At 42.2% G+C, this 12,779-nt stretch overlaps 1 protein-coding gene across 4 annotated transcripts in view; it reads left to right on the top strand.

The window, feature by feature from the left end:
* Positions 1 to 12,779, top strand: part of tlcd4a (TLC domain containing 4a) — a 52,824-nt gene that overhangs the window by 29,869 nt on the left and 10,176 nt on the right. For all 4 annotated transcript variants that reach the window (XM_048538948.2, XM_048538946.2, XM_048538947.2 and 1 more), the window contains one exon: positions 7,006 to 7,079. In XM_048538948.2, coding sequence (XP_048394905.2) covers positions 7,006 to 7,079 — 74 coding nt within the window. The remainder of the gene's footprint in view (positions 1 to 7,005; positions 7,080 to 12,779) is intronic.

Here is a 12,779-nt window from a genome sequence, read left to right as displayed (position 1 = left end):
GTACACCAGCTGTGCCTAACTAATATTATACTCAGCTCCATCATTGCCTCCTAGCTCTGGTATTCAATGTTATGATAAATAAAGTCAAGGATCCCATTGCCTTACCTAACTTATCCACTTTTCCTGCATCTATGGACATGCATACCAAGATCACTTTGATCTCCTGTACATCCTCGGGTCCTACTATTCAAAGTGTACTCCCTTGCCTTGTTCATGCTGTCAAGGTGCATCATGCCTCACTTTTCAGGATTAAGTTCCATTTGCAGTCCTATAATCTAGGGCTTTCATCCTCACTGTTCACTTATATTTCACTGTTTGTTGGAACAAGTCTACTATTTATGCCATAATGGTTATATTGCAATTAGATCTGCGGAAGACAATTGACATACTAGAATTTTAAAAAATTTACTCAGGATGTAGGCACACTGGATGGGCCAGCATTTGTTGCCCATCCCTAGTTGCCCTTGAAAAGTTGGTGGTGAGCTACCTTTTTTTGAACCACTGCTATCCATGTGGCTGGGTAGATGCACAATGCCTGTGGGGAGGGAATTCCAGGATCTCGATGCAATGCCTGTGAAGGAATGGGAATATATTTCCAAATCAGGATGGCAAGTGCTTGGAGGGTAATTGGCAGGTGGTGGGTGGCCCATGTATTTGCTGTTCTTGTCCTTCTAGGTGGTAGTGGTCGTTGGTCAGTGGTGCAAGTTAAGAATCTTTGCAGAAATTCAATGCACCATGTACACGGTATACACTGCTGCTATAGAGCTTTGTAGAGGTAGTGCATGCTTGTGGCTATGGTGCCAGTCAAGCAGGCTACTTTGTCCTGGATGGTGTCAAGCTTCTTGAGTGTTGTTGGTGCTGCACCTGTCCAAGTAAGTGGAGAATATTTCATCACAGTCCTGACTTGTGCCTTGTGGTGATGGGCAGGTTTACGTAGTATTGCTAGCCTCTGACCTGCTCTTACAGCTACTCTATTTACAAGTGTAGTCCAGCTGAGTTTCTTGTCAATGGTAAACTCCAGAATGTTGATTGTGGAGGATTTAGCAAGAATAACATCATTGAATATCAAGGGATGATAGCTGGATGTTCTCTTGTTGGAGATGATCATTGCCTGGCATTTGTGTAGTGTGAATGTTGCTTGTCAGCCCAAACCTGGGTATTGTCCAGGTCTCTGCACTTGGACATTAGACTGTTTCAATATCTGATGAGTCACAAATGGTACTGAACATTGTTCAACAATCATCATACGTCTCCATTGCCGAGCTTTATGGAGGGAAGGTCATTGAACTAGCTGCAGATGGTTTGTCCAAGGACATTTCTGCGAGAGTTCCTCAGGGTAATGACTGACCTCCACAATCTCAATTGTCTTCCTATGTGCAGAGCTCAAAACCTTCCCAACGCTCCCCACTGTCCCCACCTTTGACTCCAATTTTGATAGGGCTCCTTGATGCCCCACTCAATCAAATTTGGCTTTGATGTCAAGGGCAGTCACGCTCCCCTCCATGAGGAATTTGGCTCTTTTTTGTCCGTTATTGAGCCAAGCATATGGTATCTGTGATAGTGGATGTATGTGAATGTAATATTCTCTTGATGTGGGAAATTTTAGGATGGTGGTGATTTCATTTGACCTAAAATGACCTGTAATTAAGTTTACAGATAATGGGAACTGCAGATGCTGGAGAATCCGAGATAACAAGGCGTAGAGCTGGATGAACGCAGCAGGCCAAGCAGCATCTGAGGAGCACAAAAGCTGATGTTTCGGGCCTAAACCCTTCAGAAAAGGGGGACGGGGAGAGGGTTCTGAAATAAATAGGGAGAGAGGGGGAGGCAATTCGAAGATGGATAGAGGAGAAGATAGGTAGAGAGGAGACAGACAAGTTAAAGGGGCAGGGATGGAGCCTGTAGAGGTGAGTGTAGGTGGGGAGGTAGGGAGGGGATAGGTCAGTCACCTGTATAATTCCTTCAGTGAATAATTGTTTTAGCAGACAAGTGGAAGTTTACCTTGTGAAATAATCCTGAAAAGGATATGATTTCACGAGGAATAACATTCCTAAAAAAGATTATTTGATAAATAAGCTATAGAAAAGTTGGGAAGGGGTTAGGAAAAGTGATGGAAGGGGGTTATCATCAGTGCTGTTGAGCAGCACTTGACTAGCAATAATCTGCTCACTGATACTCCGCCAGGCTACTCAGCTCTGTCAAAGAAATGAAACCAGATGGATCACCTGGCATCGACCTAAGCACTGGAAAAGACAACAGCTGAAACAGCCCTTTGCTGAAACAGCAAATTCCACCTCACTAACATCTGAGGGTTCGTGCCAAAATTGGGAGAGCCGTCTGACAGACTAGTTAAGCAACAGCCTGACATAGTTGTACTCACAGAATCATATCTTACAGTCAATGTCCCAGCAACCACCATCACCATCCCTGGATATGTCCTGTCCCACTGCAGGACAGACCCTGCAGAGATGGTGGCACAATGGTATACAGTCAGGACGGAGCTGCCCTGCGAGTCCTCAACATTGACTCTGGATACTATGAAGCCTCATGGCTTTAGGTTAAATATGGGCAAGGAATCCTCCTTCTGCTTACTGCCCACCATCCTCCCTCAGCTAATGAGTCAGTACTCCTCCATGTTGAACAACACTTGGAGGGAACACTGAGGATGATAACGGCACAAAATGTACTCTGGGTGGGGAATTTCAATGTCCACCACCAAGAGTAGTAGCAGTACTCCAGATTGAGCTGGCTGGGTCTGTGGCAGGTATGAGGGAACCAACAAGAGGGAAAAACATACTTTTACCTCCTCCTTACCAATCTGCCAGCTGTAGTTGCGCCTGTCCATAATAGTATCGGTAAGAGTGACCATTGCACAGTCCTTGTGGAGACGAAGTTCCACCTTCACATTGAGAATAACCTCCATCGTGTTGTGCCGCACAGCACCACAGTGCTAAATGGGACAGACTGCACAGATCTAGAAATTCAAGATTTGGCATCCATATGGCACTGTGAGCCATCAGCAACAGCAGAATTGTACTCCAGCACAATCTGTAACCTCGTGGCCTGGCATATCCCCCACTCAACTGTCACCATCAAGCCAGGGGATCAACCCTGATGCAAAGGAGAGTGTAGGAGGGCAAGCCACGAGCAGCACCAGGCGTACCTGAAGCTGAGGTATCAACCTGGTGAAGCCACCAAACAGGACTACTTGTACTCCAAATGGTGAAAGCAGCAAGTGCTAGACAGAACTAAGCAATCCCACAACCAATAGATCAGATCTAAGGTCTGTGTTCCCGCCAAATCCAATCATGGATGGTGGTGGAGAATTAAACAACTCACTGGAGGATGAGGCTCCATAAATATCCCCATTCTCAATGATGGAAGAGCCCAGCACATCAGTGCAAAAGATAAGGCTGACGCATTTGCAGCAATCATCAGCCAGAAGTGCAGAGTGGATGATCCATCTCGACATCCTCCAGTGGTCCCGGCATTACAGATACCAGTCTTCAGCCAATTCGATTCGCTGTATGCGATATCAAGAAATGGTTGGATGCTCTGGATACTGCAAAGGCTATGGGCCCTGACAACATTCAAGCAATAGTACTGAAGACTTGTGCTCCAGAACTTGCCATTCCCCTAGCCAAGCTGTTCCAGTACACTTATTTTGCTGGTATCTACCCAACAATGTGGAAAATTGCCTAAGTATGTCCTGTACACAAAAAGCAGGACAAATCTAACCCGGCCAATTACCGCCCCCTTCCCGTTATCACTGACACAATTGCCGCCCCGTCAGTCTACTCTCAATTATTAGTAAAGTGATCAAAGTTGTCAGCAACAGTGCTATCAAGCAGCAACTGCTCAGCAATAACCTGCTGAGTGACACCCAGTTTAGATTCCACCGCGACCACTCAGCTCCTGACCTCATTAGAGCTTTGGTTCAAGCATGGACAAAAGAGCTGAATTCCAGAGGTGAGGTGAGAGTGACACCCCTTGACATGAAGGCTGCATTTGACTGAGTGTTGCATTAAGGAACCCAAGCAAAACTGGAATTGATGTGTTTCAGAGGGTAAACTCTCTGGTGGTTGGAATCGTATCTGGCACATAGGAACATGGTCGAGGTTCTTGGAGGTTAATCATCTCGGCTCAAGGACATCCTCTGCAGGACTTCCTAAGGGTCGTGTTCTTGGCTCAACTATCTTCAGCTGCTTCATCAATGACCTTTCCTCCATCATAAGGTCAGAAGTGGAAATGTTCACTGATGATTGCACAGTGTTCAGCACCATTTGTGACTCCTCAGATACTGAAGCAGACAGTGTTCAAATGCAACAAGATCTGGACAATATCCAGACTTGGGCTGACAAGTAGCAAGTGCCACCCAAATGCCAGGTTATGACCATCACCGACAAGAGACAATCTAACCACCGTCCCTTGACATTCAATGATGTTAACATCACTGAATCCCCCACTATCAACATCCTGGGGTTACCATTGACTAGAAACTCAGCTGGATTCACCAAATTAGCACAGTGGCTATAAGAGCAGACCAGAAGCTGGGAATACTGTGGTGAGTAACTCCTCAAAGTCTCCCCACCATTTACAAGGCACAAGTCAGGATTGGGATGGAATACTCCCCACTTGCCTGGATGAGTGCAGCCCCAGAAACACTCAAGAAGCTTGACACCATCCAGGACAAAGCAGCCCATTTGATCGGCATTACATCCACAAGCATCCACTCGCTCCACCACCGATGCTCAGTAGCAGCTGTGTGCACCATGTACAAGATGCATAGCAGAAATTCATTGACCACCTTCAGACAGCACCTTCCAAACGCATGACCACTTCCATCTAGAAGGGCAAGGGCAGAAGATACCTGGGAGCACCACCTCCAGAGTTGCCCTCCAAGCCACTCCCCATCCTGACTTGGAAATATATCGCCATTCCTTTACTGTTGCTGGATCAAAATCCTGGAATTCCCACCCTAATGGCATTGTGGGTCAACCCACAGCAAGTGGACTGCAACGGTTCAAGAAGGCAGCTCACCATCACCTCATGAGCAACTAGGAATGGGCAAGAAATGCTGGCCAGCCAGCACCCACATCCCACAAATGAATAGGAAAAAAGAACTTCTTTTGTAGGTTCAAATATGAACAAAAGAGCTGACATCTGGGGGTGATGTGAGAATGACATCACAGTTTTGTTTGACTGAATGTAACATCAAGCACTCCTAGCAAAACTCAGATCGGGGAGGTTCTCCGTTAGATGGCGTGATCCCTGGCAGAAAGGAAGATGGTTATGGTTGCAGGATGTCAGTCATCTCTGCTCCAGGACATCTCTGCAGGGATTCCTCAGAGTAGGATCCTTTTGCCAAGCGAATCTTGGCTACTTTGTGAATGACTTTCCCTCCATCATAATATCAGGAGTGGGAATGTTCGCTGATGACTGCAAAATATTCAACACCATTCACGACTACTCAGATAGTCAAGCTTGCTGTGTTTTAAATACAGCAAGGACCTGGATAAACATCCATATTGCATTGACAAGTGGCAAGAAACGTTTGCGTGACACCAGGCACATGACCATCTCCAACAAGCGAGAATGTAATCATCACTCCTTGCAGGAATCGTTATTGTCACCACTTTCTTGGTAAGAACCAAACTAAAAAAGGCAGTCGTTGTGGTGGTCAATTTAGAAACCATTGAGAGAGAGAGAAGAATTTTTACTTTCCAGCAGTGTCTATGGTAAACCTTATTCTATATCCCTTCCCCTATTTGTCTGAACACAATAAAATAATTTATCTTTGGAAAGGTAATAAACATTTTGATTTAAACAGTGCATAGTATTGCATGGCTGTCAGAGTTCAGTTACTTGAATTGATAGCCTAACACCAGTTCTATTGTAAACTGCAATCTTTTACAATTTCCCCACATCTCCTGCCCTATGCCAATCAGCTATATATTTTCTATAGGGAAGTAAAGGGGTTTAAAGAAGGAGACGAAAATGCTTCCTTTTGAGACTGGTGCAATTCTCTCTGTAGAAGAGTTGAAATTTATAGGACTTTGTTAATTTTCTCTGTTTTCACTTAAGTAAGCTTCATGGAGGCTAAGAAGACAGAATAATACAGATTCTGCACTTTAAATATTGGGTAATTTGAAAGTGGGTTTTTGTACTTTCTTGGATATCAACATATGTTCAACCTGTGGTGTGATAAATGGTAGAACAAATGAGATAATACTTTTAATGTCTTTATTGTCTTTCATGAAAGGTTCTTATTGCATTAAGCATTTAAAAATATCCTGTGAAATTACAACATTTTGCTTACTATATTCCAAAAAAGACTTGTAGTGATGCATTTCAATGGGGTCTGTAAGTCTGTTTGAAAACCGAAATGTGTAAATATTCATTATCCTCTAACCAAATGAACTCACTAACTTCAGTAGAAAATAAATGTGTCCTCTTGCCATCTTCTCTTGAGTTTAACAGTTCGTAATCGTGTTATGGTCAAACAATGAAAGCAAAGGAAAGGAGTTCCATTCTCCATGCTTTAATTCTGGATTTCTTTATCCTGAAAATAGGCAGGTCTTCATAAGGACATTAGTCAGCGTGCTGTTTCGATATGGTTCTCCAGAACATGCAGGTGGAATATGCTGTGAGCTAAGTCTGTTTGTGCAATTTTCCAGCCCTGTGTGGTTGGCATTTGATACAAATATTCAAAGTCTATATAGTATGTGCATTAACATTATTATTTATCTTAAGAATGAACTATTGCAGAGGTGGGCACATATTACAAAAATAGTATTTTGTTCTGTTTATGCCTCAAAGCAAGGATTTTACTGCAATTATTGGTGGAACATAAGTGACTGAAGTATTTAATTTGTTTTTCTTTAATTTATTGTATAATTCTTGAATGCTCTGATGCTTTGAGCCACTATATTATCTTTTCGTGTGGAGAGTTTTGCTTGACGTTGATTATAGACAAACTATTAAATTTTTAAATTGCTCTTTTAGGGCCAAGGATTGCTGCCTTATTTTGCTAACTTCCGTCTGATTGCAGAATTTTCAACTCCTTTTGTTAACCAGCGGTAGGTATATTTAGTTTTTATGTACAAACAGAGAGATGTAACCTGTAACAAGTCAGAGGAACAAAGCAATAATTCTTCATTAATTCTTCACTCGCTTTTGAAATACATTTCAAAAGAAAAGCCTGAATTTTGTTGCTGAACATTTTGGAGTTTAACGCAGTCTTTTAGCACTTTTTTTTAGTGCGTAAGTCATTCAGAGATTCATGGCTAGGAAGACAGAGTCAATGAATTGAGAACGTTAATAAGTTGCTCAATTTTATTTGCTGTTCTGCCATTGGCCCCAATACACTGGGTGGTGGGGAACGGCAAGTTTCAAGATATTGTTGCTTTTTTCACATTAGCTAGCAATTGAACTTTTTAAATATTTACTGTTGGAAAATGAGCATCACTGGCTCAGCCAGCATTCGTTGCCTACTTCTCTGACCACCCTTAGAAGGTGGTGATGAGCTGCCACCTTGATTCGCTGCAGACTTAGGGTGCAGGGATGTCCAAGGTGCTGCTCGGAAAGGAGTTCCAGCACTTTTACCTGGTGACAATGAAGGAACTGTAACATAATTCTAAGTAGGAATGTGACTTGATATCAAATATCATCACTTATGCTAACATTTCATAACTTGGGTTTCATACATTGTTCTGATTAAGTTTCTAGTTTTGTGCAGCTTTTTCTTTGTGTTTCTCTCCTGTATCCCTCTATTTCTCCTCGCTGTAATGTTCTTGATAATTTTGGTTCATTGTTCACGCAGTCTGACAGAGATGCCTCTGAAGTGTACCATATTTGACCGACCAATTGCCTGTGTAAGATAATAAAATATGAGGCTGGATGAACACAGCAGGCCCAGCAGCATCTCAGGAGCACAAAAGCTGATGTTTCGGGCCTAGACCCTTCAGTGTGTTGTGTTTTCCATGTTCTGCCCCTGCATTATTCCAGTCAACTGTTCAGTGATGTTAATACACAACTCTGGAATGGGTGAGACTTAAACCTGGGCTTAACAGAGCAGGGATAGGGACAATACCACCACTGTGCCACAAGAGTGCCCTAGTTCCTCAGAATAGATGTTATTACACACCTTGAGCAGATGGGACTTGAACTTCCCCTCCTGGTCCATAGGTAGTAATACTACCTCAGTGCCACAAGAGGGCAAAAGTTCCTGTGAATAATGTCTGTGCCAACGAGGTTCATCCCTTTTATCAATAACCTATCTGTTAGGAAGTTAGGAACAATCTTCCACTTTTGTGTACGTATGGTGCCCAATCTGTTCATTTGAAATTGTAGTACCAAAACATTTTCCTTTGATTGACTTCATGGGGACAGCTTGTAATTGGATTGTGTATTTCTTTTAATGTTACTATATCACCTTGCACACAGCTTATATGGACCATTGGCTAGGAATGAGGTGGTTTGCTGGTGGCTTTACAGTGTTCATTCCCATGGACAGCATTCTGGTAATGAAACCTGCTGGAATCTGGATGACATTGAGTTGTGGGCTGACCTAGCCAAAGAATGACCATTTCCACTTCAGTTTTCAGTGGTAGCACTGTCATAAGACCATAAGACACAGGAGTGGAAGTAAGGCCATTCGGCCCATCAAGTCCACTCCGCCATTTAAATCATGGCTGACGGGCATTTCGACACCACTTCCCTGCACTCTCCCCGTAGCCCTTGATTCCTTTTGAGATCAAGAATTTGTCGATCTCTGCCTTGAAGGCATCCAACGTTCCGGCCTCCACTGCACTCTGCGGCAATGAATTCCACAAGCCCACCACTCTCTGGCTGAAGAAATGTCGTCTCATTTCAGTTTTAAATTTACCCCCTCTAATTTTAAGGCTGTGCCCACGGGTCCAAGTCTCCCCGCCTAACGGAAACAACTTCCTAGCGTCCACCCTTTCTAAACCATACATTATCTTGTAAGTTCCTATTAGATCTCCCCTCAACCTTCTAAACTCTAATGAGTACAATCCCAGGATCCTTAGCCGTTTATCATACGTTAAACCTACCATTCCAGGGATCATCTGTGTGAATCTCTGCTGGACACACTCCAAGGCTAGTATGTCCTTCCTGAGGTGTGGGGCCCAAAATGGGACACAGTATTCTAAATGGGGCCTAACTAGAGCCTTATAAAGCCTCAGAAGCACATCGCTGCTTTTATATTACAACCCTCTTGAGATAAACGACTATCGTTGGATCACAACCTGTGATCTAGCACCTGTGTAACTAGAAGCACGTTGGACTAGCACAGCAATGCTGTGACAACAAGGTCAGAATAGCAGCTAGTTAATTAGCAATGAGTGACCCTCCTGAATCTTCAAAACTACTTCATCTATAATCTAATCAGAAATGTGATAAGAGTACTTGATTAATTGTGTAGCTTCAATGACATTTTGGAAGCTAGTTATACAAGAGAAAAGCTAGCTTCCTTTTGGCCTTTGCTGCTTTCAATATTCACCACTTTATGTCACAAGAATGCTTTAGCTGCAGTCTATAGGATACATTGCAACAATGCATCAGATCAACTATGAGCCTTCTGAATGGGAGAGCATGCCTGAGTGGCGGCAGGGACTACATCTGTTGCTATTTCTTAAAGTCTTAATTCAGCCCATTTTGTAACTTCTACCATTTGACAAGGAGCAAACCATGAATAAATTGGGAACAGCGTCTCCACTTTGAAGTTAGTTCATTATTGTATAAATTATTCTCTCAGCCCCTGCACAATATCATGTGTTGGGGCACCATCGCTACAATGACCACAGCAGAAAGTTTTTGCTGGTAAACGGGGAAGGGTGAATCAAAAAGTGAAGGCAAAAGTCGGAAAATAACTTCCAAAAATAAAATCAGTGATCTTTTTTATTTCCATGTTTGTAGTCTTTCATCACAATATTACGTATAGTGACTAGAAAAGTGAAGGTCAGATAATCTGACTTGATCCATCTTTATCAATTTTGAAGGATTCGAGGAATCCATTGTTAATAGGAATTTGCCTATATGTCTGAATTGCTTGAACTTCTTCTTTTGAGTTCCAATTTGACTTGGTAGCAAATTAGTCAGTATGATTCACAATCGCATGGTCAAGATATAAGATATAAGAGTAACTTCTACATTTCTAGCAAAACATTATGGCAATGTTCCTGAATATGCCTCCTCCTCAAACTCATACTGGTCTTGGATAAAGAAGGAAAGAAACCATTTCATTTATACTGTGAATTTCATGACTACTGAAATCCTCAAGTGCTTTACATCCAATGAAATAATTTTTAAGTGTCGCCACTTTTTATAAATGCATTCGTGTAATGAGGGCATCGCTGGCTAGGCCAACATTTATTGTTCATCCCAGAAGACGGTTAAGAATCAACCACATTGCTATGGGTCTCAAGTTACATATAGTCCAAACCAGGTAAGAATGGCAGTTTTCTTCCCTAAAGGACATTAGTGAACCAGATACATTTTTCCTGACAATCATCAGTGGTTTCATGGTCATCATTAGTCAGATTTTCCAGATTTTTGTTTTGCCATGGTGTGATTTGAATTCTGAGGTCCCCAGGACGTTATCTGGGTGTCTGGAATTACAGTCCAGCAATAATACTACGAGGCCATTGCCTCCCCTGCTGAAATGTAGGAAATGTGACAACCAACTTATGCAAAGCAAGCTCCTACAAACAATAATATGATGATGACTGGATAACTTATTCCTTGGTAAACATTTGTATCGGTCAAGAGATCAGGGGTAACTCTTACTCCTCTTCCAGATAATTCCAAAGTTTTTTTTTGTGTGACTAACATCAGAACCACTCTTAACATCTCATCCAAAAGATGGAACTGTGACAGCGCAGCATTCCCTCCATACTGCATTGGCGCATCAGCCTTTGATTTGTTTTGCACTCAAGTTCTGAAGTGGGGACTTGAACATTCTTATGTCCAAGTGGTATCAAATAAGGGACTGATAACACTAATACAAAAAGAGTATAGCTGACATCTAGGTCTGAGATTCTCAGATGCTAAGAAAAGCAAGAGGATGCTGTCATTGGGCAAAAAGTAAGTTGTTTTTTGGCAGGTGTGCAAAGGAGGAGAAACCTTCCAACTTCCTGAACAATTTTTTGATGCAAAAGATTGGGTTAAGAAAATTGGTTGTTTGCACTCTTCAATGCTGTAATGGTTGTTTTCAGAATTGAATTATGTTAAATATTAAGGTCATTTTCGGTAGGTTGCTAATTTTCCATCTGAGAAACAAACAGCAACTAAATCATTGCAAGCAATTATTAATGTAATTGGATGTCAAATTGTGCATTTTTAATAATAAAAATGATCAAAAACTGTCAGCTATGATGTTGCTTGCTGTGCTGTAATCTGTAAATATACGTTCATTTGCAGACAGTCAGCTTTGTGGGTTTCTAACCAGACCCATGGTAATGGAAAAACTTGGAAAACCTGTCAAAGGGGATCCTCTTGAGATTGTGAATCAATGTCGGTGTCACATCTGATTCCACCTTCCACACCGAGGGATTGTGATTAAAAATTTGCAGGAAGTCATGATTGAGTTTTTATATCAGTTCTTTTCTTAGGGTATTGGAATTCTAATTCTTTAACTATGTTGCAAGTAATACTATTGTGCTATTAACAATATATGTTGATGATTTAGATGAAGGAACCAAATGTATCATCTCTAAATTTTCAGATGACACAAAAAGCTGAGTGAGAGGGAAAACTGAGGTGATTGCAGAAATGCTTTTGTGTAATTTTGACGTGAGTGGGCAAATGGATGGCAGATGCAGTATAATGTGGATAAATGTGAGGTTATCTACTTCGGCAGCAAAGGAAGAATGGCAGATAATTTTCTGAAAGGCAGTTGGATCGGGGAAGGAGGTGCAAAAAGACCTAGGTATCCTTCTACAGTTACAGCATGTGCCAAAAAAGGCAATGGGCTATGTTGGCCTCAATAAATGAGAGGACTCAAGTAGCGTCATACAGTCATAGAGCATGGAAACAGATGCTTTTAGTCCAGTTTGTCAGCACTGACCAGATATCCGAATCTTACCATTTGGTCCATATCACTCTCAATTCTTCCTATTCATATTCCCATCCAGATATCTTTAAATGCTGTCACTGTACCTGCCTCCATCCTCTCTTCTCACAGCTCGTTCCATACGCATGTGAAAAAATTATCCCTCCGGTCCCTTTTTAAATCTTTCTCCCTCTCGCCTTAAACCTATGCCCTTGAGTTTTGGACTCCCCCACTCTCACAAAAAGACATTGGCTATTTATCCTATCCATATGCCTTGTGATTTTTATAAACCTATATAAGGTAATCCCTTAGCCTCCAATGCTCCAAGGGAAATAGCCCCAGCCTATTCCGCCTTTCCATATAGCTCAAAATTTCCAGTCTCGGCGACATCCCCATAAATCTTACCTGCGCCCTCTCAAATTTAACGACATCCTTCCTATAGAAGGGTGACCAGAATTGTACACAGTATTCTAAAAGTGGCCTCACCAATATTCTGTACAGCCACATCATGATGTCCAATTCCTATACTCAATGTATTGACCAATGTAAGCAAATGTGCCAAACGCCACCTTCATTGTCCTGTCTACCTGGATCCTCAAGTCTCTTTGTTCGGCATCTCTCCCCAGGGCCGTGCCACTAACTGTATCCGTCATGCCCTGGTTTGCCATACCAAAATGCAACAGCTCACATTTATCGAAACTAAACT

The sequence above is a fragment of the Stegostoma tigrinum genome, chromosome 8 (genome assembly GCF_030684315.1).
Source record: "Stegostoma tigrinum isolate sSteTig4 chromosome 8, sSteTig4.hap1, whole genome shotgun sequence".
Taxonomy (NCBI): domain Eukaryota; kingdom Metazoa; phylum Chordata; class Chondrichthyes; order Orectolobiformes; family Stegostomatidae; genus Stegostoma; species Stegostoma tigrinum.
Note: the sequence above shows the minus strand (reverse complement) of the source record. Positions and strands in the feature narration are given on the sequence as shown.